General features: G+C 41.2%; 1 protein-coding gene across 1 annotated transcript in view; it reads right to left on the reverse strand.

The window, feature by feature from the left end:
* Positions 1-836: 836 nt before the first annotated feature.
* The window catches only part of COL5A2 (collagen type V alpha 2 chain), a 186,072-nt gene continuing 159,723 nt past the window's right edge, over positions 837-27,185 (reverse strand). Inside the window, exons 52-54 of the mRNA XM_056534314.1 lie at positions 6,439-6,629; positions 5,860-6,099; positions 837-3,207 (exon numbers count right to left, since the gene is read on the reverse strand). Of these exons, the coding sequence (XP_056390289.1) occupies positions 3,061-3,207; positions 5,860-6,099; positions 6,439-6,629 (578 nt within the window). The 3' untranslated portion in view covers positions 837-3,060. The remainder of the gene's footprint in view (positions 3,208-5,859; positions 6,100-6,438; positions 6,630-27,185) is intronic.

A 27,185-nucleotide genomic window follows, 5' to 3' on the forward strand; every position in this document is an offset into this window, starting at 1 on the left:
TCAAATCTAATATTACAAATGAATTATTCCACATCAGACAGAATTATAACTGTGATACTAACTATGCAGTTTATCTGTTAGAATGTCCTTGTGGACTACAGTATGTGGGCCGCACCGTTCAGACTGTGCGGTCCCGCATGAACGCACACCGGTTCAACATTAGGAAAAACTTTCTCTTGCATAGTGTGTCACGTCACTTTTCACACAAACATAATAGCAACCCTGATTTATTGAAACTCACTATTATTGATGTTATTTCTATAGACCAACGAGATCATTTTCGAAAACTGATCCACAAAGAGTCCTACTGGATCGTTAAACTTAAATGTCTCCATCCTGATGGGTTGAATGAGACAATTGAAAACATCACATAATACTAATTTGACCAGTGTACCTTGTTGTTGCTAGATTTTTACATTAATTGATCTATGTATTTCTCTATTTTTATATGTATATTTATATTTTTATATACACTTACCCTATGTTGTCCGTATGGAGTCCGTCTAATTACTTCCGTCTATGCGCCGTGATTCTGATTACCACATCCGGTTTGGCACAGACGGAGTGACCACCCATTGTGAGTTGATTACCTTTTTGTCTGTTTTTTGTATAAATATGTTCCTTTGTTAACATTTGCCATGAACTTGAGACAGACGCCCGTCCTGGCGTCGAAACGCGTTGTTCTGCAAATAAATGCTATCATCTATACATCTATCACCCCTCATCCTTTCTGCGCCTATTGAAGACCCTTGGGAGTATTTGGAGGTTGCTGTTATCAATGGGTGGAGCGATCGCTTGGTGGGAGAGAGATCAATCTGCAACTAATGCAACAGGTCTTTTAATGGATGCAGCTCATTTATGTTTCAATGGGTGGGGTGGCTGATGTGTAAGAGGGAGGAAAATGGAATTGTGGGATTTGTAGTCAAAAAAAGAAAAGTCAGGAAATACAAGTTCACAAAAAGCTAGTCACAGTGTTATGGTAATCTCACAACATAGCCATTTAGCCCCAAGACAAGCGCAGATCCTTCCTAAGCATGTCCATTACTGCCTGCCAGGTACGTATGAAAATCCCCATATGGTGGATTACCCCTTTAATTTTTGTCATATAGTAAAAGGAAACGTCCCTTGTGAATAAATGTGACAGATTAACCGATTTAAAGTGTGGGTCCCTTGCAAAGTAACAATGTGCATCAACTATTATGAAATTGCTTTAAATTTTATTAAACAAAAATCTCAATTCAATACTTATTGCATTTACCCCAAAGCTGATTTTTACCTAAACTTTCCCTGAATGCTACTCATATGTTTGAATTTAAAACACCAAATGCAACCATTATGTATTATTTATAAGGCTGTGTTCACAGGTTGCTGATTTTACCAATGATTTGGGCTAAATTGCAGCAACTGCAGCAAAAAAAAATTTGTGGTATTTTACAGAGATTGTGCACATTGCTGTAAATAAAATTTCACGGTAAAATAGCAGGAGAACAGAATCAAAAACATGGAAAATGGCACAGTTTGAAAACAGCCTAACGAGATAAGGGAGGCATATGCTTTTATGTTTCGAAGCGCCTATTTACATTGCATTAAAGAAATAACCAGCACAATCTGCTTTAAACACTACCCTACCACAATAAAAGTGACACCAAGCTATGTCTACAGTTTAATAAATTGTGGACTGTATTTTTTTCTCTATTCTTTTTTTTTTTTTTATTCCACACGCAGCAAGAAATAAGAAGTAAATAAAATATTTGCAAATATACATGGTTATTGCTAATGGTTTACTTCCTTTTAAATGCAGTGTTTGTCACTGATCACTGCTAAGCAGCCAAAGATGAATATATATATATATATATATATATATATATATATAGTTATGTTGAGTTTTGTATGCATTAAAAAGCGCACTAAGCCCACTTATAAATAATATATGGGCAGCTGTCAATTTTTATTTATTCAGGTTTTTACAAAAAGAATTTAGCACCATCAAAATGTATACTGACTCTCCCCCTTCTCTGAAGAACAACAAAAGCATAGCACCTTTTAATATCAAACAAGAATTCAACTATTGTATATGCATCCCAGCATCAAGAGATGAGGTAGCTTATGCTAAGAAACTTTGAATCATTTTGCACTTGACAATTTGTGGGTAAAAAATGAAAATATTGTAATCCACTAAATAACAGTAACTGATCCTTGTGAGCAATGCAGTTTGTTACATGCTACTGATGTAATTAAGACTTAAAAACAACAAACCATATATTGTCTTTATACCTTGTAAATAAATATTTTGTCTTATGCTCTTTGTAGTCCAAAGAACATCTAAAAATAATTCATATAAAAAAAAAATCTGTAAAATAACAGTCAACTTAAAATAGGATCAAAATCGGAAATCCATCAAGCTTTGGAAGTTTGTAAACTTTTCACCAACAATACAGGTGTTTATGGATACATTTATGTAGCTTAGAATCTGAACTCAGTATCAAACTTTTATTTACCAATCTGTAGTCAATATATACAGCCAATGGCACTTAAGTAAAAAAGTTTCAAGCTGTAATTTAAACTGAATATAATAAGTCAATCCACATAAATTATCTACTTTTAGAACTACATTTTTGTCACTTTAGCTTATATCATAATGCTAAAAGTAACCATGACAAATTTAGAAAGCTTGATGTATTATTCCCACAATGTTCTAAAGACGAAGTTCATCAAACAGGAAAAAGCTGTTGTTTTAAACCTTTAAGGCACTTGGCATACACAGGGAACCACAATTATTATGACCCTACATTTCTCAATTTGGTTGATTTATTCTGAGAAGAGCAGATATAGTGAACTCTATGAAAAGTATTGATTCATTCATTATATTTATGCTCTTAAGATGACTTAAAAATGGAAAATAAATATTTTGAAGAAAGGCCAAGAAGTTAGTAAAAAAAAAAAGGAAACTAACGGATCACTGTATGTACAGTGCTGGTGCAAAGCCAGCTTTAGTTTTCAAGAGTCACAGGATAACTTCAGTCAGTTTAAGTTCCTTTGTTTGTTGTTTCCTTGTGTGATTTACAAAAAGCAAACTGGCCCAATGTCAACTCCAAACTCTTGGTCTGCACCTCCAACATCCACAGGAGCAATATCAATAATGGGTAAACGTTTCACATTCTGGGTCCTGTACTCAAACACAGTTTTGCCAACGCTCCCACTGCGCTTCTGAAAAGAGAGGCAAATAGGAATCTGTCAACTCACAAAAAAATAACACATGTATTTTTTGCCATTTACCTATCTTGTTTGCATAAGGATTAAAGTGACTCTTTCCATCTCACTGCATGAGACGAGCCCCATAGACTTATATTGGCACTTGTCTGATGCAGCAAGACAGAAATCACAGGGAGCCAGGGTGAGAAGTGCACAGCTGAATGCTTTTTCCAACAGTATCTAGAGTTTGGTAGGGGTATAAACACCAAAACTTCTACCAACCAATCATTCCCAGCATCTCCCACTGTGATATCACCCTATCCTCTGCTCCTTGCTCTGCTTCCTACTGCATCACAGTGGAAGCTGCAAACGACTCTTTTTTTATTTATTTATTTTTTCATTTTTATAGTGGCCAACACAAACTTTTCAAAATGTTATATACCTGGATAACCACTTTAGGTAACATGTTAAATTTTTTTGCCCAGGTCATCATGCAGCAAAACGATATAGGTGTGTTTTAAGTGTGTGTGTGTGTGGGGGGGGGGGGGTTACAATATTTTACTTTATTTCAATTTTTCCTTTATCCTTCTAGGGGACATCACAATGTTATTATCTGACCATGTGCATATTTATTTGGTATACTCAGCATACTGTAAGGTGCTGATGGATGAGCCTATAACGGTCACAATTATTTTCAACCATGGCATCTAGTGATTTAAACTGCCATGATCAGACTTATCTGCAATCCCAAAACTTTGAGACAGGGTGTTTGCTAAATATTACTGCTGGCATCCTGTTGCTGATCACACGGGCATATTAACAGTGAGATCATATTACAATAAACTTTAGCTGGGATATGGTCTAGGACATGGAATTTATTTGTGTTGCAGTATTGAGGGTTCAAAGATGTCTCAGCAGCAAAATCTGCAGCAACCAAGATATATTTGCCCCAGAATAATTGAATATTAAATTCCTACACAGTCTATTACTATCAGCGATAATAGGCTTATGTCAGACGTTAGTACATAGTAACATAGTTCATAAGGTTGAAAAGAGACCAGAGTCCATCAAGTTCAACCTATAACCCTAATAAGTCCCTATTGAGTTGAGTTGATCCAGAGGAAGGCAAAAACCCCTCATACTAGATGTAAAAATTCCTTCCCAACTCCAATATGGCAGTCAGAATAAATCCCTGGATCAACGTTCTGTCCCTATAAATCTAGTATACATAAGCTGTAATGTTATAACTCTCCATCCAGCCCCTTTTTGAAGTCTATTACAGAGTTCACCATGGCCACCTCCTCCGGGAGAGAATTCCACAGACTCACTGCTCTCACAGTATTGAACCCCCATCTGTGCTGGTGTAGGAACCTTCTTTCCTCTAGATGAAGAGGATGCCCCCTTGTTATAGATACAGTCCTGGGTATAAATAGATCATGGGAAAGATCTCTGTACTTTCCCCTGATATATTTATACATAGTTGTTAGGTCTCCCCTAAGCCTTCTTTTTTCTAAACTAAATAACCCTAATTCTGATAATCTTTCTTGGTACTGTAGTCCTCCCAGTCCCCGTATTACTCTGGTTGCCCGTCTTTGAACCCTCTCCAGCTCCACTATATCTTTCTTGTTCACTGGTGCCCAGTACTGTACACAGTGTTCCATGTGTGGTCTGACTAGTGATTTGTACAGCGGTAGAATTATTTCCTTGTCGTGGGCATCTATGCCCCTATTGATGCACCCCATGATTTTATTAGCCTTGGCAGCAGCTGCCCAACACATTACATTTATCAGTGTTGAACCTCATCTGCCACTTCCCAGCCCAAACCTCCAACCTATCCAGATCCATTTGTAACAGTTCACTGTCCTCTAATGTGTTTACCACTTTACAGAGTTTAGTGTCATCTGCAAAAATTGCTACTTTACTATTCAACCCCTTTGCAAGGTCATTAATAAATATATTATATGGACAAAACCCTTTGAAATACTGTAAAGGATATGCACAACCAGTTTTTTTAATTTCTTAGTACAAGTACAAAAAGTTTTTAATGTTTAACTAGCAGTAAACCTGCTAGTACACAAAGGTAGTGTTATCTATAGATGCTGCGTGGTAGAGTAGCAGTGGCAAAGGAGGAGGGGGGCTAAATTTGGGGAACAGCTCAGGGCCTACCTAATCTGCCACTACTAAAAACATGTAAGTATGGCAGATTAGGTAGACCATAGGCCCTATGGGGCCCTACTGAAACATCTTGCTATACCTATGATTTCTTAAGAAGACAGAGTTATCTTTTTTTTTTTTTACTATTGCTTTCCATTAGTATAAAACAGAAGTGTAAGATTAATTGGATGCCATATTATGGAGATAAACTTCCATAGAAACATTGCTTCTAGGGCAGAATATCTCTGTACTGTGTCACCACATGTTGCACTATACGGAGGAACAATAGTGCCTACAGCCCCATACATTATTCATGCACATGGTCCGGTTGTCTAGTGCAGGCCATAAGCTGGAAACATAAAACACCTCAATTAATAATTAGATTGCATTGTTATAAATAATACAGGTTACACATTTTCCTTTTGCCACCCTGCAACTGATGCATTAACTTTTTTTCATTGTCTATACATTTCCTTTTTCCTTAAAATACGGATCTTGCATGCATGCACTTACCGAACAAGTGTCTTCCAAAACTGTGTACCTGAAGCGGCTGTTTCCTTCTGCTCTAATATCAAGATCATTAGCACCTTTGAGTATTACGGCTTTCTTTAAATTCTGATTTCTTTCATCTAAGTATCCCACTGCATTTTTACAATAATAAGTAATATTTTGTGAAGCCTCTTTTGATAAAAGACGCAAAAAGGTCATTTGAGTCACAGCTGTATTTGGCGAATCACTTTCCCCGTAGACAAACTAGAAAATAAAATAGACAGACATAAGTTGACAAAATGAAAAACAAAGAAGTCATAAAATATGATTATGAATGTTAACACTTATTATTTTGCACACACTATAAAAATTCACATGTATCATAATCATGAGCATATAAGAAAGTTCCCCTAAATGTAAAACTACTATATATGAAAGGAATATTCCCATCTTGTGTTATTGTGCCACTTTGCATTAAAAACAATGAAAGAAGGCTTTTTCCTTTTGAGAATCTTGTAGGTACTAGCAGTAAAACCAAAATGTTATATTATATATACGAAAAATATATTATATATGATATTATGTCATGATTCAATAATTTACCTGAGATCCTCTGTTCATATCCACTCCATACCATATGGGCTTGAAATTATCTCCACTTCTGCCAGTCCACCAAGTTTTAATAGGTATCTTGGAAGGATTTGCAGATATACAAGTCTCTCCAGTTTCCATATTACAGAAAACTTTTATAGCATCTTCTGAACATCCTTGATTTGGATCTATCCAATATTCTCCTGTAAACAGAGAGTACATGGTATCAGCTTAAGAGGTATTCCAATTTAAATATAAGACTACAGGCTTCGGGGCTGTAAAATTCTAAAATGAATGTACTTACTTTTTTTGGCCCTATGCTGGTGCTCCAGTCCACCCCTGTTCCTCTGTTTACTTCCCCTGATGACCTGCTCCGACTACTCTACTGGTGACATCCCGCTCCTTGTGCACTTAATCACTGCATGTTTGGAATGCCACCAACAAAGCAGGCATCGGGCATTGGGGTAGACTGGAGCTCCAGCACCTGGTAAGTTTGGTGAGAAAGAGCTGCTTTTAGTATACCAAGTCTCCAATTTTTCTTTTGCGTGATGCAACAAATAAAGTAAATTAATATATACAGATGTGCCTACAACTTCTTTTATTTAAGGATTCTAATTTCTCATAAAAACCAACACAGAATAATGACCTGCTATCAGAACACATTTAAAATGCTTCTTTTACATATCAATCTCTGGGTATCCACATGTAGGCAAACACAGTGAAACAGTACACAGTGAGCCGGATTTGTTAAATCTATTTAATTCTGGAACAGCACACACTTAGATGTGTCATATTTATCCCTGTGTTTCAGGCTGACTGATAAATCTGGTGCATCAGAAGACTGGCTAGTTTAAGTTCAGACGAACTATTAGATGGCTTAGACATACCCCAGAATTAAAACCACAATGTGGCACAATTTTTTGGCACAACTGTGGGAAAATGTTGTTGTGATAAGCAGATATTCTTTTATCATACATCTTGGAATATATTGAGCTTAGAGATCACTTAAAGTTTCCCTGTCATTTAACAAAACTTTTGTCATTTCAAAAGTTTTGATTGGTCAGGGTCTGGGTGTTCAGTCTCCCACCAAATGGTAGAATGGGATGTGAACATCCAGACCCCTACTGATCAAAACTTTTGTCTATGATATGTTAAAGGTTTTGTTAAATGACAGTGTATTGTCCAGGTCAAAAAAAAGCAGATAGTCTCCATTTTGACTCTGGTGGCCATCTTTAACTCCTTAAGGACCAAGCCCATTTTCTCTTTAAAGGGGTCGCCGGTAATCAGACCCGGAGCAAACATGCTCCGGGGACTGATTTTTACTGGGTGCTGTTTGCAAGATCACAGGGGTCCCCAGTGGCGGGACCCCTGCAATCAGGCATCTTATCCCCTATCCTTTGGATAGGGGATAAGATGTCTAAGCGCTGGAGTACTCCTTTAAGGACCAGAGCGATTTTTGCACATCTGACCACTGTCACTTTAAGCATTAATAACTCTGGGATGCTTTTACTTTTCATTCTGATTCCAAGACTGTTTTTTGTGACATATTCTACTTTATGTAAGTGGCAAAATTTTGTCGATACTTGCACCATTTCTTGGTGAAAAATTCAAAAATTTGATGAAAAATTTAAAATTTAGCATTTTTCTAACTTTGAAGCTCTTTGCTTGTAAGGAAAATAGACATTCCACAATAAATTATATATTGATTCACATATACAATGGCAGACATTTATCATTGTCTTTAGACAGTTTTTTGTATATAGAAAAGGTGCAAAAAAGGCGCAAGCAAGGTTTCTTTGTGGCTTTTTTGCCTCCTTTTGGTATACACATTTCTGCTGATTTTGAGTTGCAATCCACTGCTTTTGGCAATACACATGATATGGAAGGGTTTTATAAACTGCACCTTTTTGTAAAAAAGGCGCAAAAAAGGCACAAAGCCACTGAAAAGTTTCTAAAACTACACCAGCCCAGACTTAGCTTAGCTCTTGAAGAGAGAAATTTCAGAAAATGTGTACCTGCACAAAACCTATGAAATGCTCTGTGACTATTTAATAATTTTGGTGCTCCTACACATTACCAGCGCAAAAAAAAAGGTGTAAAAAAATGCTTCATTAACACCTACAATGATAAATGCCGGCCAATATGTCTATTTTATGTGTGCATTATAAAGCTGACATGTTTTTACTTTTGGAAGACATCAGAGGGCTTCAAAGTTCAGCAGCAATTTTCCAATTTTTCACAACATTTTCTAAATCTGAATTTTTCAGGGACCAGTTCAGTTTTGAAGTGGATTTGAAGGGCCTTCAAATTAGAAATACCCCACAAATGACCCCATTATAAAAACTGCACCCCTCAAAGTATTCAAAATGACATTTAGTATGTATGTTAACCCTTTAGTTGTTTCCCAGAAATAGCAGCAAAGTGAAGGAGAAAATACAAAATCTTAATTTTTTACACTCGCATGTTCTTGTAGACCCAGTTTTTGAATTTTTACAAGGGGTAATAGGAGAAAAAGCCCCCAAAAATGTCTAACCCAATTTCTCTGGAGTAAGGAAATACCTCATATGTGTATGTCAAGTGTTCGGCAGGCACAATAAGAGGGCTCAGAAGGGAAGGAGCGACAATGGGATTTTAGAGAGTGAATTTTGCTGAAATGTTTTTTTTTTTTTGGGGGGGTGGGGCATGTCAGATTTAGGAAGCGCCTTTGGTGCCAGAACAGCAGAAAAAAAACCACATGGCATACCATTTTGGAAACTAAACCCCTCAAGGCACGAAACAAGGGGTCCATTGAGCCTCAACACCCCACAAGTGTTTAACGGCTTTTCAGTGTAAATGAAAAACATTTTTCAAGTGCAGTTTTTTCCCCCAAAATTACCATTTTTATATAGGGTATGGGAAGAAAATGCCCCCCAAATGTTGTAACTCCATCTCCATTGTTCTGGCGCTATGGAGGCTTTGTAAACACACGTGGCCTTCAATTCCGGACAAATGTTCTCTCCAAAAGCCCAATGGCGCTCCTTCTCTTCTGAGCATTGTAGCACACCCGCAGAGCACTTTTACATCCACATATGGGGTATGTTCTTACTCATAAGAAATGGGGTTACAAATTTCAGGGGGCTTTTTTTCTATTCTCCCTTGTGAAAATGAAAAATGTAGGGTGGCACCAGCATTTTAGTTATTTTTTTTTTCCCATTCAACTTTAATGAAAATTCTTTAAACACCTGAGGGGTGTAAAGTCTCACTATACCCCTTGTTATGTTCCGTGAGGGGTGTAGTTTCCAAAATGGGCTCACATCTGGGTATTCATTTTTTCCGTTTATGTAAAAACCGCTGTAAAATCAGCCACCCCTGTGCAAATCACCAATTTAGGCCTCAAATGTACATAGTGCGCTCTGATTCCTGAGCCTTGTTGTGCGTCCGCAGAGCATTTTACGCCCACATATGGGGTATTTCTGTACTCTGGAAATTTTTCATTTTTTTTACACTAACATGCTGGTGTAGCCCCCAACTTTTCCTTTTCATAAGGGGTAAAAGTAGAAAAAGCCTCCATGTTGGAAAATGCAGTCCAGTGTGCATCTTGCACAATGTATGCAATCCTTGAACAGCAGTTTGAGGGTGCATATTGTTGTGCGAGATGTGTGCGAGTTGTTCATTTGGAAGCCCAGATCCTGGATCTAAAGGAGCAACTGGCAACACTGAGATGCATTGATAACCCGGAGAGGAGTCTCCTGCTCACTGAGCAAGTACTCAACTGGGGTAGAGGTGGGGGAGCATAGTGGGACGGAGGTGCAGGACAGTCAGGCAGTTAGCTTGGTTACAGTTCGAAAACTGGGTTGAGGGGAAAGTGTCAGGGCGGCTAGTCCTGAACTGGCACACCCCAATAAGTTTGCCCGGTTGGCAGATGAGGGGGATGCCATTTCAGAGCTAGCGGTACTGCAGCAGGACTCTGCCTCTGACAGCCAGGGGGGAGTCTGCTCCAGTAAGGAGGGAGGGAGGTGTGCAGGGCAGGCCAGACAGGTACTGGTAGTGGGGGAGTCAATTATTAGGGGGAACGACAGGGCGATCTGTCACAAAGACCTTGATCGACAAACAGTGTGATGTCTTCCTGGCGCTCGAGTTTGGCACTTCGCGGATCGGGTTGACAGGTTGCTGGTTGGGGCTGGAGAAGACCCAGCAGTCATGGTACATATTGGTACCAATGACAAAGTAAGAGGTAGGTGGAGTGTCCTAAAAAATGATTTCAGGGACTTAGGCTGCAAGCTTAAGGCAAGGACCTCCAAGGTAGTATTTTCTGATATATTACCTGTACCACGAGCCACACCAGAGAGGCAGCGGGAGATTAGAGAGGTAAACAAGTGGCTCAGAATCTGGAGTAGGAAGGAGGGGTTTGGGTTCATGGAGAACTGGGCCGACTTTGCTGTCGGTTACCGGCTCTACCGTAGGGAGGGGCTGCACCTCAATGGGGAGGGTGCAGCTGTGCTTGGATAGAAGATGGCTAGAAGGGTGGAGGAGTGTTTAAACTAGGGACTGGGGGGGAGGGAACCTACAACATAGAGGGGGAAGATAGTGTAGATAGAGGGGGGGGACTTAATAATGTACCTGGGGGTGGAGCAGAGGGAGGGGTTAGAATAGTTAATAGGGATAGGCATCATAGGAAAAAAAACATGCACCATTGAAGTGCATGTTGACTAATGCCAGAAGTCTGTCCAATAAAACTAACAAACTGGAGTTTAAAATTTCTGAGGAGGATTATGACATAGTAGGTATGACAGAGACTTGGTTGGGCGATAGCTGTGACTAGGCGGTCAACATACAGGGTTATAGTCAATTCAGGAAGGATCGGACAAAGCGGAAAGGGGGAGGAGTTTGTCTTTATGTAAAGTCCAATTTGAAGGCAGCACTGCTGGAGGATATTTGGGAGGGAAACGATAATGTGGAGTCATTATGGTTAGAAATATATGGAGATAAAAATAAAAAAAAATTCGGATAGGGGTTTGCTATAAGCCACCAAACATAATGGAAGAGCCAGAAGATCAATTATTGAGGCAAATAAACAAGCCAGCAAATCAAAATGATGTGATAATAATGGGGGACTTTAACTATCCTGATATAAACTGAGAGACGGAGACCTGTGAATCTCATAAAGGAAACAGGTTTCTGACTATAGCTAAAGACAATTATCTGTCTCAAATGGTACAGGGCCATACCAGAGGAGGTGCCCTACTAGACTTAATATTAACCAACATACCTGACAGAGTAATTAATGTGCAAGTAGATGGACACCTAGGAAATAGTGATCATAATATAATACATTATAACTTGTTCTTCAATAAGGGAATCTCTCGAGGGGCCATAAAAACAATGAACTTTAGGAAGGCAAAGTTCGATCAACTCAGAGAAGCCCTTAACAAAATAAAATGGGATAATGTCCTCAAAAAGAACAATACTGACACTAAATGGGAGACTTTTAAATATATCTTAAACTTTCACTGTAAGATATATATACCTTATGGGAATAAAAGGGTCAGAAATAAAAGAAAACCAATATGGATGAATAAAAATGTAAAGGGGGCAATAAATGACAAAAATAAAGCATTTAAATTACTAAAACAGGACAGCAGTGAAGAAACATTAAAAAGCTATAGAGAAAAATAAAAAATATGTAAAAAACTGATTAAAGCCGCAAAAATAGAGACAGAAAGACTCATTGCCAAAGAGAGTAAAACTAAACCCAAAATGTTCTTTAACTATATAAATAGCAAAAAGGTCAAAAATGAAAGTGTAGGCCCTTTAAAAAATGATGAGGAAGAAATTATAAACGGGGATCAGGAAAAAGCAAATACATTAAACAAATTCTTCTCCAGTGTATTCACTGAGGAAAATGAAATGCCAGGTGAAATACAGTGTGATAAGGTAAACTCCCCAGTACAGGTCACCTGTCTAACCCAGGAAGAAGTACAGTGTCGTCTACAAAAAATCAAAATAGACAAATCACCAGGTCCAGATGGCATTCACCCCCGTGTTCTAAAGGAATTAAGTAATGTAATAGACAGACCCCTATTTTTAATATTCAGGGACTCTATAGTGACAGGGACTGTTCCCCAGGACTGGTGCATGGCAAATGTGGTGCCAATATTTAAGAAGGGGTCAAAAGGTGACCCCGGGAATTATAGACCTGTTAGTTTAACCTCTGTTGTATGTAAATTGTTTGAGGGTTTCCTAAGAGATGCTATTTGGGAATATCTTGATAAAAATAAATGTATGACCCTGTAGCAGCACGGATTTATGAGGGATCGGTCTTGTCAAACTAACCTGATCAGCTTTTACTAGGAGGTGAGCTCCAGACTGGACCAGGGGCAATCGCTGGTTGTCGTATATCTGGATTTTTCCAAAGCATTTGATACGGTTCCACATAAAAGGTTGGTGCATAAAATGAGAAGTTTTGGGCTGGGGGAGATGGTGTGGAAGTGGGTAAGTAACTGGCTCAGTGGTAGGAAACAGAGGGTGGTTATTAATGGTACTTATTCTGATTGGGTGACTGTTACTAGTGGGGTACCACAGGGGTCAGTCTTGGGTCCAGGGGTTGAAAGTAGCAAACTTTGCAGATGATACTAAACTCTGTAAAGCGATAAACACATTAGAGGACAGTGAACTGTTACAAATGGATCTGGATAGGTTGGAGGTTTGGGCTGGGAAGTGGCAGATGAGGTTCAACATTGATAAATGTAAGGTAATGCACATGAGGAAGAAAAATCTGGGCTGGGATTATGTATTAAATGGGAGAACACTTGGGATGACTGAAATGGAAAAGCACTTAGGAGTCTTAGTTAACAGTACATTTAGCTGCAGTGACCAGTGTTGGGCAGCTGCTGCCAAGTCTAATAAAATCATGGGGTGCATCAATAGGGGCATAGATGCCCATGACAAGGAAATAATTCTTCCGCTGTACAAATCACTAGTCAGACCACACATAGAATACTGTGTACAGTACTGGGCACCAGTGTACAAGAAATATATAGTGGAGCTGGAGAGGGTCCAAAGACAGGCAACCAGAGTAATACGGGGAATGGGAGGACTACAGTACCCAGAAAGATTATCAGAATTAGGGTTATTTAGTTTAGAAAAAAGATGGCTTAGGGGAGACCTAATAACTATGTGTAAATATATCAGGGGACAGTACAGAGATCTTTCCCATGATCTATTTATACCCAGGACTGTATCTATAACAAGGGGGCATCCTCTACGTCTAGAGGAAAGAAGGTTTCTACACCAGCACAGACGGGGATTCTTTACTGTAAGAGCAGTGAGACTGTGGAATTCTCTCCCAGAGGAGATGGTCCTGGTGAACTCTGTAATAGAGATTTATAGGGACAGAATATTGATCCAGGGATTTATTCTGACTGCCATATTGGAGTCGGGAAGGAATTTTTACCTCTGGTATGAGGGTTTTTGCCTTCCTCTGGATCAACTCAACTCAATAGTGACTTATTAGGGTTATAGGTTGAACTTGATGGACTCTGGTCTTTTTTCAACCTTTTGAACTATGTTTCTATGTAAAATTTGTAGTGCAATTTCTCCCGAGTACTGAAATACCCAATATGTGGCCCTAAACTGTTTCCTTGAAATACGACAGGGCTCCGAAGTGAAAGAGCGCCATGCACATTTGAGGACAAAATTAGGGATTGCATAGGGGTGGACATACGGGTATTCTACCCCAGTGATTCCCAAACAGGGTGCCTCCAGCTGTTGCTAAACTCCCAGCATGCCTGGACAGTCAGTGGCTGTCCGGAAATGCTGGGAGTTGTTGTTTTGCAACAGCTGGAGGCTTAGTTTTTGGAAACACTGCCATATGATATGTTTTTCCTTTTTATTGGAGGGGGCAGTGTAAGGGGTGTATATGTAGTGTTTTACCCTTTATTATGTGTTAGTGCAGTGTAGTATTTTTAGGGTACATTCGCACTGGCGGGTGTTTATGGTGAGTTTCGCGCTAGGAGTTTGCGCTGCGGAAAAAATTGGCCGCAGCTCAAACTTGAAGCACTCACTGTAAACCCACCCGTGTGAATGTACCCTATACATTAACATGGGGGGGGGGAACCTTCAGCTGTTTCAAAACTGCAACTCCCAGTATGTACTGACAGACCGTGCATGCTGGGAGTTGTACTTCTGCAACAACTGGAGGCACACTGGTTGGAAAACCTTCAGTTAGGTTCTGTTACCTAACTCAGTATTTTCCAACCAGTGTGCCTCCAGCTGTTGCAAAACTACAACTCCCAGCATGTACTGATCGCTGAAAGGCTTGCGGTGAGATGTAGTTGTGCAACAGCTGGAAGTACACAACTACAACTCCCAGCATGCCGAGACAGCTGTTTGCTGTTTGAGCATGCTGGGATTTGCAGTTTTGCAACATCTGGAGGGCTACAGTTTAGAGACCACTGCACAGTGATCTCCAAACTGTGGCCCTCCAGATGTTGCCAAACTATAAACCCCAGCATACCCAAACAGCAAACAGCTGTCTGGGCATGCTGGGAGTAGTATTTTTGCAAGATCCAGAGGGCCACAGTTTAGAGACCACTGCACAGTGATCTCCAAATTGTGACCCTCCATCTGTTGCAAAACTAGAAATCCCAGCATGCCCAAACAGCAAACAGCTGTCTGGGCATGCTCGGAGTTGTAGAAGAAAATGTTTAGTCTCAAGGGGCGACACGCCTTCTTTACCATAAGAACTGTGAACTTATGGAACAGTCTACCTCAGGAACTGGTCACAGCAGGAAAAATTAACAGCTTTAAAACAGGGTTAGATACATTCCTGGAACAAAATAACATTAATGCTTATGAAGAAATATAAAATCCCATCCCTTCCCCAATATCGCGTCACACCCCTACCCTTCATTTCCTTGTTTGAACTTGATGGAACGTATGTCTTTTTTCAACCGTACTAACTATGTAACTATGTAACATCTGGAGGGCTACAGTTTAGAGCCCACTGTATAGTGGTCTTCAAACTGTAGCTCTCCAGATGTTTCTAGGCATCTCACCTGTCAGGATCCGGGTACTGTGAGGATACTGGTGGTGGATCCTCTGTGTCAGTGGGGTGATGACGTGGGCCGTACCAGGGGAACGGAGTCTAAGGGGTTACTGGTATTCATCGCCCGCCGCAAAGCGGGATGGACTTGCTGCAGCAGGTAATCCCCAGGTCGTTCCACCCGATAGCGACTCAACCCCGACTGACTGCTGAGATAGGCGCGGTACAAGGGATTAGGCAAGAGCAAGGTCGGACGTAGCAGAAGGGCAGGGCAGGCAGCAAGGATCGTAGTCAGGGGCAACGGCAGGAGGTCTGGAACACTGGCTTGGGAAATACAAGGAACGCTTTCACTGGCACAATGGCAACAAGATCCGGCAAGGAAGGGAAGGGGAAGTGAGGTTATATACAGAGGTGCACAGGTGATTACACTAATTTGGACCAGGCGCCAATCAGCGGCGCACTAGCCCTTTAAATCGCAGAGATCCGGCGCGCGCGCGCGCCCTAGGGAGTGGGGCCGCGCGCGCCGGGACTGTACAGATGGGGAACAGGTCTGGTAAGCGGGCTGGTATGCGAACCGCGAACGGGCGCGTCCGGCATTGTGGATCGCATCCCTGCTAGGGACACTATCGCAGGGCTCCCGGTCAGCGGGTCTGACCGGGGCGCTGCGAGCAGGTAAACGCTGCGAGTGCTCCGGGGAGGAGCGGGGACCCGGAGCGCTCGGCATAACATCACCAGCTTCCGTAGGATCCAGGGAGCAGTATCGCTGTCCTCTGCTGCTGCCGATGACCGCCGCCGATTGCTGCCCGCTGTCGCCGATAGGTAAGTTGACTTCAGCGCCGGTCTCCATCGGTTTCCCTGTTCTGCCCGGCCTACTGTGGGTGGGCAGAACGGGGGAACCGAACGTTAACCCGCCCGCCCCCGATCTGCTATTGGCCGTCGCTTCTGAACGACCAATAACAGGGATAGGAGGGGTGTCTCACTCCTATCCCTTCAGGGGGATCATGGGTGTCTTGGAGAACCCCGATCCCCCTTATTTTCCGGGTCACCAGAGACCCATATGACCCGGAATCGCCGCAAATCGCTGGTGTGAATTCGCCAGCGATTTGCGGCAATCTCAGGACCCCCCTGGGCATTTGCACGGGGTGCCTGCTGATAGATATCAGCAGTCACCCCGGGGCCGGTCCCCGCCCTGCCCACGGCGGTGACCAAAATTGCCACGGGCGTACAGGTACGCCTTTGGTCCTTAAGTGCCAGGGAGCAAAGGCGTACCTGTACGCCCTTGGTCCTTAAGGAGTTATACAGGTGCATGCAAAGATCAACTCTAAATTCTAAAATAACAAATTATTAAGTAATTTCTTTGTACATAAAATAGTCCATCAAACATATACATAGATTTCATATTCAAATTCTGCATATTATTAGCTATACACAGTATTAACCATGAAACTCATAAGACATATTATTTTATCAACTAGAGTTTCAGAATAGCACATACTGTTTTTATTTTATGGTTCCTCATAAATATTCCTTGCATTAGAAAATAACAAAAATATTAAGATGTAGCAGTGTATATTCTTAATTAAAGCATAACATCTATTTTGACTTTTCAAATATTTTCTCAGATTCATTTGCTTTAAAGTAACTCTAACACAATAACAACAAGTATGTATTCAAGTTCTTTTTAAGTGTTGTTAAGGTTTTAGTAGACTGAAGTCGTTTTTAAGTGTTTTTAAGTTATGGCAACATGTGATAACCCATGGCAACTAACAGCTTCTTGAATGTGCTGGTGGATTTTTGAGGCTTATTCACACTTTAATAAAGCGGTTTCAAGTATCCCTGGTTGATGGGAGACATCTGCCATTCTTAAAATGCATGCGGAGGTAACTAAAGCCGCAGTGGCTTTTTCCAAGTGTTCCAAAAATTATCCATTTTTGGTAGTAGCAAGAGCATTTTAGTCTGCCAAGCGAAGAAGATGGCATAGCTTTCTCCAGCCGTTCAAAAAATTATCCCTTTTTGGGAGTAGCAAGAGGTTTTTAGTCAAGGTGACAAGGGAAGATGGCACATATTTCTTCAGCCATTCAAAATATAATCCCTTTTTGGGAGTAACTACAGAATTGGTGGACTGTCAGTAGCCAGCAGCAGGATATGGCAGGCTGGTGTTACTAGCATCAGTGGACAGCAGGAGGTGGTGGACTGATGTTACTAGTAGTAGCTAGCGTGCAGCTGGGTAGTAGCAGTACTGTCTAATCAGTGGTACTTGGCACAGATTTTTCTTCTAATTTTGCCAGCCAGGCGACCCAGGCTTGACCAGCAAGATCTAGCACATGTGCCAAACAGAGACAATTTTTTTTCTTCTAATTTTGACAACCCGGCAACCCAGACCTGTCTAAAAGTAATAGGTTCCTTAAAGCTGTTCCCATTACTGTGACCCATGCAAGTAGGGACCAGGAATTTTTGACAGCAAAATCTAGTATGTGTGCCAAACAGGGACAAAATATATTTTTTCCACCAGAAGGAGCAGCTGTCATGGCATAGTGGTTTAGTGGAGGAAGTTGTAGTAACATACGTACACCTGTTTTATTGACAAATTCATTTTTTAAGATTACCAGCCAGGTGGCCCAGGCCTGGTTGGAAGTAGCAGATCAGGTGGACAGATCAGCGGTCATGGTATAGATTGGCACCAATGACAAAGTAAGAGGTAGGTGAAGTGCCCTTAAAAATGATTTCAGGGATTTGGGCAACAAGCTTAAGGCCAGGACCTCCAAGGTAGTATTTTCAAAAATATTGCCTATACCACGTGCCACACCAGTGAGGCAGCGGGAGAATAGGGAGGAAACAAAGTGGCTCAGAAACTGATGTAGAAATGAGGGGTTTGGGTTCATGGAGAACTGGGACGATTTCACTGTTGGATACAGGCTCTATCGTAGGTATGGGCTGCACCTCAATGGGGAGTGTGCAGCTGTGCTCAGGGAGAAGATGACCAGAAGAGTGGAGGAGTGTTTAAACTTGGGACTTGGGGGGAGGGAAACTACAATATTGAAGGGGAAGATAGTGTAGATAGAGATCTGGGTATAGGTAATAACACTGGGGCTGGAGCAGAGAGAAAGGTTAGAACAGTCATAAGTGATCAGAGGAAAGAAAATAGAAAAGAAAACATGAAGTGCACGTATACTAATGCCAGAAGCTTCAATAATAAGATGGAGGAACTGGAACTATTAAAGGGGTATTCCAGGTAAAAACTTTTTTTTATATATCAACTGGCTCCAGAAAGTTAAACAGATTTGTAAATTACTTCTATTAAAAAAATCTTAATCCTTCCAATAGTTATTAGCTTCTGAAGTTTTCTGTCTAACTGCTCAATGATGATGTCACGTCCCAGGAGCTGTGCATGATGGGAAAATATCCCCATAGGAGCTGCACAGCTCCTGGGACGTGAGTCATCAGAAAGCAGATAGACAGAAAACAACAACTCAACTTCAGAAGCTAATAACTATTGGAAGGATTAAGATTTTTTATAGAAGTAATTCACAAATCTGTTTAACTTTCCAGAGCCAGTTGATATATAAAAAAAAGTTTTGGCCTGGAATACCCCTTTAATGTTGGAGGTAGACTATGACATAGTGGGGATATGTGAGACATGACTGGATGCGAGCTATGACTGGGCGATTAATGTAAAGGGATACATTTTGTTTAGGAATGACCGTGCAAGTAAGAAACAGAGATGGGTTTGCTAATAAGTCAAATCCTTTCTTGGGTCCATTCTGCTTGAGGACATTGGTGAGGAAAATGATCATGTGGAGTCACCAAGTATAACAGAAACAGCAGACCTACTTATAGGACAAATAGATGGGGCAGCAAAGAAGGGGGAAGTCATTATTATGGGGGACTTAATCTTTGCTGACATCGACTAGGAAGCTGAAACCTGTAGGTCCAGTAAGGGAAACAGATTTTTGGCGATAATAAAGGAGAATTACCTTTCCCAATTAGTGCAGGACCCAACAACAGGGGGGTCATTTCTTGAACTTATACTAACCAATAGGCTAGACAAAGTATCCGAGGTAAAGGTTGGGGGTCATCTTGGTAATAGTGACCACAACAAAATAATTTTTTGTTTATCCTATAAGAGGATGTCTACTAGTGAGGCTACAAAAACATTAGACTTCAGACAGGCCAAATTTCCACAACTAAGAGAGGACCTCATTGACATAGATTGGGACCATGCCCTCAGTAATAAAAGTACACAAGCTAAATGGGACACTTTTAAGAACATCCTAAATAGATATTGTGAGCGACATATACCCTATGGGAATAAAAGGGCTACAAATAGGAGAAAAGCTATTTGGCTAACAAAAACAGTAAAAAAAAAAAGTGATAAACGATAAGAGGAAAGTGTTTAGACTTCTAAAACAAGAAGTTAATGACGAAACATTAAAGAATGTAGAAATATATGGAGAAAAATAAAATCTCCAAAAAAGAAATAAAATTAACAAAAATTGCAGCAGAGAGAAGAATTGCCAAAGAAAGTAAAAAAGAACCCCAAAAATATTCTTCATCTATATAAATAATAAGTAATTTGAAACTGAAAATGTTGGCCTCTTACATAGTTAGTACGGTCGAAAAAAGACATATGTCCATCAAGTTCAACCAGGGAATTAAGGGGTAGGGGTGTGGCGCGATATTGGGGGAAGGGATGAGATTTTATATTTCTTCATAAGCATTAATGTTATTTTGTTCCAGGAATGTATCTAATCCTGTTTTAAAGCTGTTAATTGTTCCTGCTGTGACCAGTTCCTGAGGTAGACCGTTCCATAAATTCACAGTCCTCACGGTAAAGAAGGCGTGTCGCCCCTTGAGACTAAACTTTTTCTTCTCCAGACGGAGGGAGTGCCCCCTCGTCCTTTGGGGGGGTTTAACCTGGAACAGTTTTTCTCCATATTTTTTGTATGGGCCATTTATATACTTATATACGTTTATCATATCCCCCCCCCCTTAAACGTCTCTTCTTAAGACTAAACAATTGTAACTCCTTTAATCGCTCCTCATAGCTAAGATGTTCCATGCCCCATATTAGTTTAGTCGTGCGTCTCTGCACCCTTTCCAACTCCGCAGTGTCCCTTTTATGGACAGGTGCCCAAAACTGAACAGCATATTCCAGGTAAGGCCGTACCAATGATTTATAAAGGGGGAGTATTATGTCCCTGTCCCTTGAGTCCATGCCTCTTTTGATACATGACAATATCTTAAGAAATAATCAGGATGTAATGGTGGAGGAGGATGAGGAAAAGACCGATCTACTAAATGACTTCTTCTCTTCTGTATTTACAAAGGAAAATCCAATGTCAGATAACAGGGGAGGGGACAAAGTAAATTCTACAGAAAATCTCACCTTCTTAAAGCAGCCTTAGTAACATTAAACACACAAATCACCAAGCCCAGATGGCATCCATCCCAGGGTTTTGCAAGAATTAAGTACTGTGCTAGATAGACCCTCATTCCTTATATTTAAAGATTCTATAATAACAGGGATTGTTCCACAGGACGGGTGCTTAGCAAATGTGGTACCCATGTCACCCGGCGTCGGCGATTATGAATGATGAGAGGTATATATAGGAGCTGGCGGCCAACGCAGTGGAGCCACATGTTCCGCCAGCTTTTACAGTTAATAATTGCGGATTGCAGAGGGTCTCTGGAGAAGGACCCAGTGCGATCTGCCCCTCAGCCCCTGGACTACAACTACAGTAGTTGTAGTACCGCAGCGTTGAGGAATGGCACTTGCACATCCCCCTGCTTCAGCACTTTTAGGACTACTATTCCCATCATGAGCAGACTCCGTCCATGATGGTAGTTATAGTCCAGGGGCTGAGGTGTAGATCGCATCAGGTCATTCTCCAGAGACCCGCTGCAATCCACATTTATTAACTGTAAAAGGCGGCGGAACATGCGGCGGAACATGCGGCTGCACTGTGCTCCCCCCCCCCGGCTCCTATATACATCTCTCATAATTCATAATCCCCGCCGCCAGGAGACGGGAGCTCTGATTGGTGAATAGCTTTTCACCAATCAGAGCTCCCATTTCCCGGGCGGGGATTAGGAAATGTAATACAGTATACAGGAGCCGGTGGGCAGAGTAGTGTAGCTGCATGTTCTGCCGGCTTTTACAGTTAATAAATGCGGACCGCAGCAGGTCTCTGGAGAATGACCCGGTTCGATCTGCCCCTCGGCCCTTGGACTACTACTACCATCATGGGACAGCGTCTGTCCCATGATGGGAGTAGTTGTAGTACCGCAAGCGCTGAGGGATGGCACTTGCACATCCCCGGCTGCGGGACTTTTATGACTACTACTCCCATCATGGACAGATTCCGTCCATGAAGGGAGTTATAGTCCAGGGGCTGAGGTGCAGATCGCAGCAGGTCATTCTCCAGAGACCCGCTGCAATCCGCATTTGTTAAGTTAACAAGCCGGCGGCAGACGAGGCTACACTGCGCTGCCCACCGGCTCCAGGCTCCTGTATACATCTCTCATAATTCCTAATCGAGGGACAAGCTACACAGTCCAGGCCTGACTCTGTTCACACTATGCGTTTTGCATAATGGGAACAGACCCTTTCTGGCAGTGTGTTCCCAAACATGGAGACTCCAGCTGTTGCTTCACTACAGCCCTCATGATGGGAGATGTAGTTTAGCAACAATTGGAGGATCCCTGTTTATGAACACGCTGCATTATGTACTCTATTTTTTGTTTTTCTTTTCTTCTCATTTCAGATACCTGAATGCAGAGGACTACGTCAAATTCGGTGGACTGCAAAGATAACCAGCGTTTTTTTTTATTTCAATAAAATGGTTAATGAGGGCTGTGGGGGAGTGTTTTTTTTAAATAAAAACATTTTTTTCATTGTGTTTTTTTTTTTTATAATTGAATTTTCAGGCTTAGTAGTGGAAACCATCTTATAAATGAAATCCATTACTATGCCGGGGCTAAGCGTTAGCCACAAAATCAGCTAACGCTAACCTCTAATTATTACCCCGGTACCCACCGCCACAGGGGTGTCGGGAAGAGCCGGTACCAACAGGCCCAGAGCATCAAAAATTGCGCTCCTGGGCCTAGGCGGTAACAGGCCGGCGTTATTCAGGCTGGGAGGGGCCAGTAACAATGGTCCTCGCACACTCTGATAACGTAAGGCTGTTGCTGCTTGGTTGGTAACTGGCTGATACTGAAAATAGGGAGAACCCTATGCGTTTTTTTTTATTATTTTAAATAAATAAATAGAAAAAAACTGTGTGGTTCCCCCATTTTTTCATTATCAGCCAGATACCAACCAAGCAGCAACAGCCTGATGTTACCAGGGTGGGCCAGGACCATTGTTACTGGCCCTCCTCAGCCTAAATAACGCCAGCCTGTTACCGCCTAGGCCCAGGAGCGCCATCTTTGACGCTCCGGACCTGTTGGTACTGGCTCTTCCCAGCACCCCTGTGGCGGTGTTTACCAGGGAGCAATAGTTGGGGGTTAGCGCTAGCTGATTTTGGGGCTAACGCTAAGCCCTGGTTTAGTACTGGATTCTGGCTACAAGACCGCTTCCACTACTAAGCCTGAGAATTCAATTATAAAAAACACAACACATTAAAAAAATGTTTTATTTAAAAAAACACTCCCCCAAAAGCCCTCGTTAACCCTTTTATTGACATTTAAAAAATTCTGTTCATCATCGCAATCCACAAAATCTGACGTAGTCCTCCCCATTCACATATCTAAAATGAGAAAAAAACGAAAACAATAAAACTACAACCATTTCTGCGATTTCTACACTATCAGAAAGCTGGTGTGAAATTTTTGATGTAAACTGGACTCTCACCTCTTCGAAAATATCATGTAAAGCAGACAATATACATGGACACGTGAAAAGTGTAAATCGTGGCACAAAGCTCTTTCAAAATGTGGTTGATACTTTTCATGCCAAATTAAATATTTTTTTTTGGGTTACATAATTCTTTCAGAATCTGTGTACTTTATAAAGATTTATGATTTTAATATTGTGCAGAGTTTTGTTCTGCACACACTGCTGCTCCAGCACTTCTAGCTATGTGAGCAGTGTACCACGGGAAAATGCCACAGCTCTGTGATGTACAGCTCTGTGAAGTGTGAGGTAGAGAAGGAGTGCACGGTAGAACGAGGGGGGGACGTTTCTAAATCTGCACAAAAATTATCAAAGGAGTGCACAACTTTAGTAAATCTTGAGCAAGAGTGTAAATTAGACAAGCAGTGTAAAAGGGTAGATCTGTGTCTACAATAGACACCTAATGATAAATCTCCCCCATTGTACAAATATATGAATAAACAGTACAGAGATCTTTCTAGTGATCTTTTTATTCCTAGGCCGGTAACCATTACAAGGGGGCATCCTCTACATCTAGTGGAAAGAAAGTTTCACCATTATCACAGATGGAGATTATTTACAGTAAGAGCAGTTAGACTATGGAACTCTCTGCTGCATGATGTTGTGATGTCTGACTCAATAAACAAGTTCAAGGGGGGCTGGATGTTTTTCTAGAGAGTAATAACATTACAGGTTATGGATAGTAGATTTATGGGGATGGAACGTTGATCCAGTGATTTATTCTGATCGCCATATTGGGGCAATTGGCATCAGCCTCATGTTTTTTTTTTATCCTTCCTTTGGATCAACACACTAGGATTTTAGGTTGAACTTGATGGACTCTTGTCTTTTTTCAACCTTACAAACTATGTTACTACGTTATCTGAGCAGTTTTGTATGCAGTTAAAAATAAATATTGGGGTGAAATTCACAGAAGAATTGTGAGACGCACATTGCACACAGGTACAGACACTTTATTATGAACTACACTAACTTTACAGCCCCTGTAGCATAGTCAAATAAAAGGAAAATTCCTGGAATACCCCTTTAACAGGGCTAATTCCTGCGAATGCAGCCCCTTGTTAAGGTGCTGCTATGTCCCAAATAGATAGATGTAAGCAGGGGTTTCTGAAACCAATATAATATTCACAAATAAACTATTAACAGGGCTGATCAGTGTAAATGCACCCCTTGTAAGGCACTAGTATGTCCCAAACTGACATTTGTAAACGATGTTTGCAGAGTAATGCTCTATGCTGTGTTTAGGGCACTTTGCATATGGATATACAGGTCTGACGCAGCACAACTTTGCTCAGTTCATTGCTTGTTGTGTATTGTCTTTTGTATCAGCCTTTAAAAAGGCATGCTGCCCTATAGTATTTGTGCACTGCGCATGTTACAGATCAGGAATGGATATCTGGCTCCTGGATGAGAATTGTGGCTCCTGTTCTTACACACACAGACACACACACACACACTGGCCCAGATTTATCAAACTGTATTATAGAAAAAGTGGTGTGATTTTCCCACAGCAACCAATCACAGCTCAGCTAACAAGCTCTGGTAAAGTGAAACCTGAGCTGTGATTGTTTGCTGTGGGAAAATCACTCCACTTTTTCTATAATACAGTTTGATAAATCTGGGCCAGTGTGTGTGCCACTGTCTGTTATTCTCTGTTCCCTATCTCTGTCCTATCTCTTTCCCTATATATTTCTCTCTGTCTGCCTGTCTGTCCCTCTCTCTCTATGCTCAGACAGACTGCAGGGAGCAGCATGTGGGCCCTTACGGCTGTGTAAAACTGCCCTCCCCTATGCTGTCTTCTATTGGCATCTGGGCTGATTGACACAAATTATTTATTGCAATCTTTAGATTACTAATACTGATCAGTGCTATGCTATCTGTGATCTACTTCGCTAGTCTGCTAGAGGGCAGACCAGAGAAGAGGATCGCAGCAGACGACCAGGAGCAGGTTATTGGAGCTACGGTGGCCATGTTTAACCCCTTAAGAACACAGACCATTTTAACCTTAAAGGGGTACTCCGCCCCTGGCATCTTATCCCCTATCCAAAGGATAGGGGATAAGATGTTAGATCGCCGCGGTCCCGCTGCTGGGGACCCCGGGGATCGCCGCTGCGGCACCCCACCATCATTACTGCACAGAGCGAGTTCGCTCTGTGCGTAATGACGGGCTATACAGGAGCCGAAGCAGCGTGACGTCATGGCTCCGCCCCTCATGACATCACGGCTCGTCCCCTTAATGCAAGTCTATGGCAGGGGGTGTGATGTCACGGGGGCGGAGCCGTGACGTAACGATGCTCCGGCCCCTGTATCGCCCGTCATTACGTGCAGAGCGATCTCGCTCTGCGCAGTAATGATAGCGGGGTGCTGCAGCAGCGATCCCCGGGGTCCCCAGCAGCGGTACCCCGGCGATCTGACATCTTATTCCCTATCCTTTGGATAGGGGATAAGATGTCTAGGGGCGGAGTACCCCTTTAAGGACACAGTCAATTTTATTTTTGTGTTTTCATTTTTTTCCTCCTTATCCTTCTAAAATCCATAACTCTTTTATATTTCCATTCACAGACCCATATGAATGCTTGTTTTTTGCATGACCAATTGTACTTTGTAATGACATCACTCATTTTACCCTATGGTAAACCCCAAAAAATATTTTTGGGTGTAAGGAAATTTAAACAAAAATCACAATTTTGCTAATTTGTGGAGGTTTCGTTTTCACGTTGTACACTTTATGGAAAAATTACATGTTTTATTTATTCTGTGGGTCAATATGCTTAAAATTATACCCATAGTTACATGCTTTTCTATTATTGTACTGTTTTTAAAAAAACTCAAACTTGTTTAACTCCTTCAGGACGGAGCCCATTTTGGCCTTAAGGACCGGAGCGTTTTTTGCACATCTGACCACTGTCACTTTAAACATTAATAACTCTGGGATGCTTTTAGTTATCATTCTGATTCCGAGACAGTTTTTTCGTGACATATTCTACTTTAACATAGTGGTAAATTTTTGTCGATACTTGCATCCTTTCTTGGTGAAAAATCCGTAAATTTGATGAAAAATTAGAAAATTTTGCATTTTTCTAACAAGCTTTCTGCTTGTAAGGAAAATGGATATTACGAATAAATTTTTTTTGGTTCACATATACAATATGTCTACTTTATGTTTGCATCATAAAATTGATGAGTTTTTACTTTTGGAAGACACCAGAGGGCTTCAACGGTCAGCAGCAATTTTCCGATTTTTCACAAAATTTTCAAACTCAGTATTTTTCAGGGACCAGTTCAGGTTTGAAGTGGATTTTAAGGGTCTTCATATTAGAAATACCCCATAAATGACCCCATTATAAAAACTGCACCCCCCAAAGTATTCAAAATGACATTCAGTAAGTGTTTTAACCCTTTAGGCGTTTCACACGAATAGCAGAAAAGTGAAAGAGAAAATTCACAATCTTCCTTTTTTACACTCACATGTTCTTGTAGACCCAATTTCTGAATTTTTACAAGGGGTAAAAGGACAAAATGTTTACTTGTATTTGTAGCCCAATTTCTCTTGAGTAAGGACATACCTCATATGTCTATGTAAAGTGTTCGGCGGGCGCAGTAGAGGGCTCAGAAGCGAAGGAGCGACAAGGGGATTTTGGAGAGTACGTTTTTCTGAAATGGTTTTTGGGGGGCATGTTGCATTTAGGAAACCCTTATGGTGCCAGAACAGCAAAAAAAAAAAAAAAACACATGGCATACCATTTTGGAAACTAGACCCCTCGGGGAATGTAACATGGGATAAAGTGAACCTTAATACCCCACAGGTGTTTCGCGACTTTTGCAAATGTAAAAAAAAAAAAA

The sequence above is a fragment of the Hyla sarda genome, chromosome 8 (assembly GCF_029499605.1).
Source record: "Hyla sarda isolate aHylSar1 chromosome 8, aHylSar1.hap1, whole genome shotgun sequence".
In the NCBI taxonomy this organism is placed as follows: Eukaryota; Metazoa; Chordata; class Amphibia; order Anura; family Hylidae; genus Hyla; species Hyla sarda.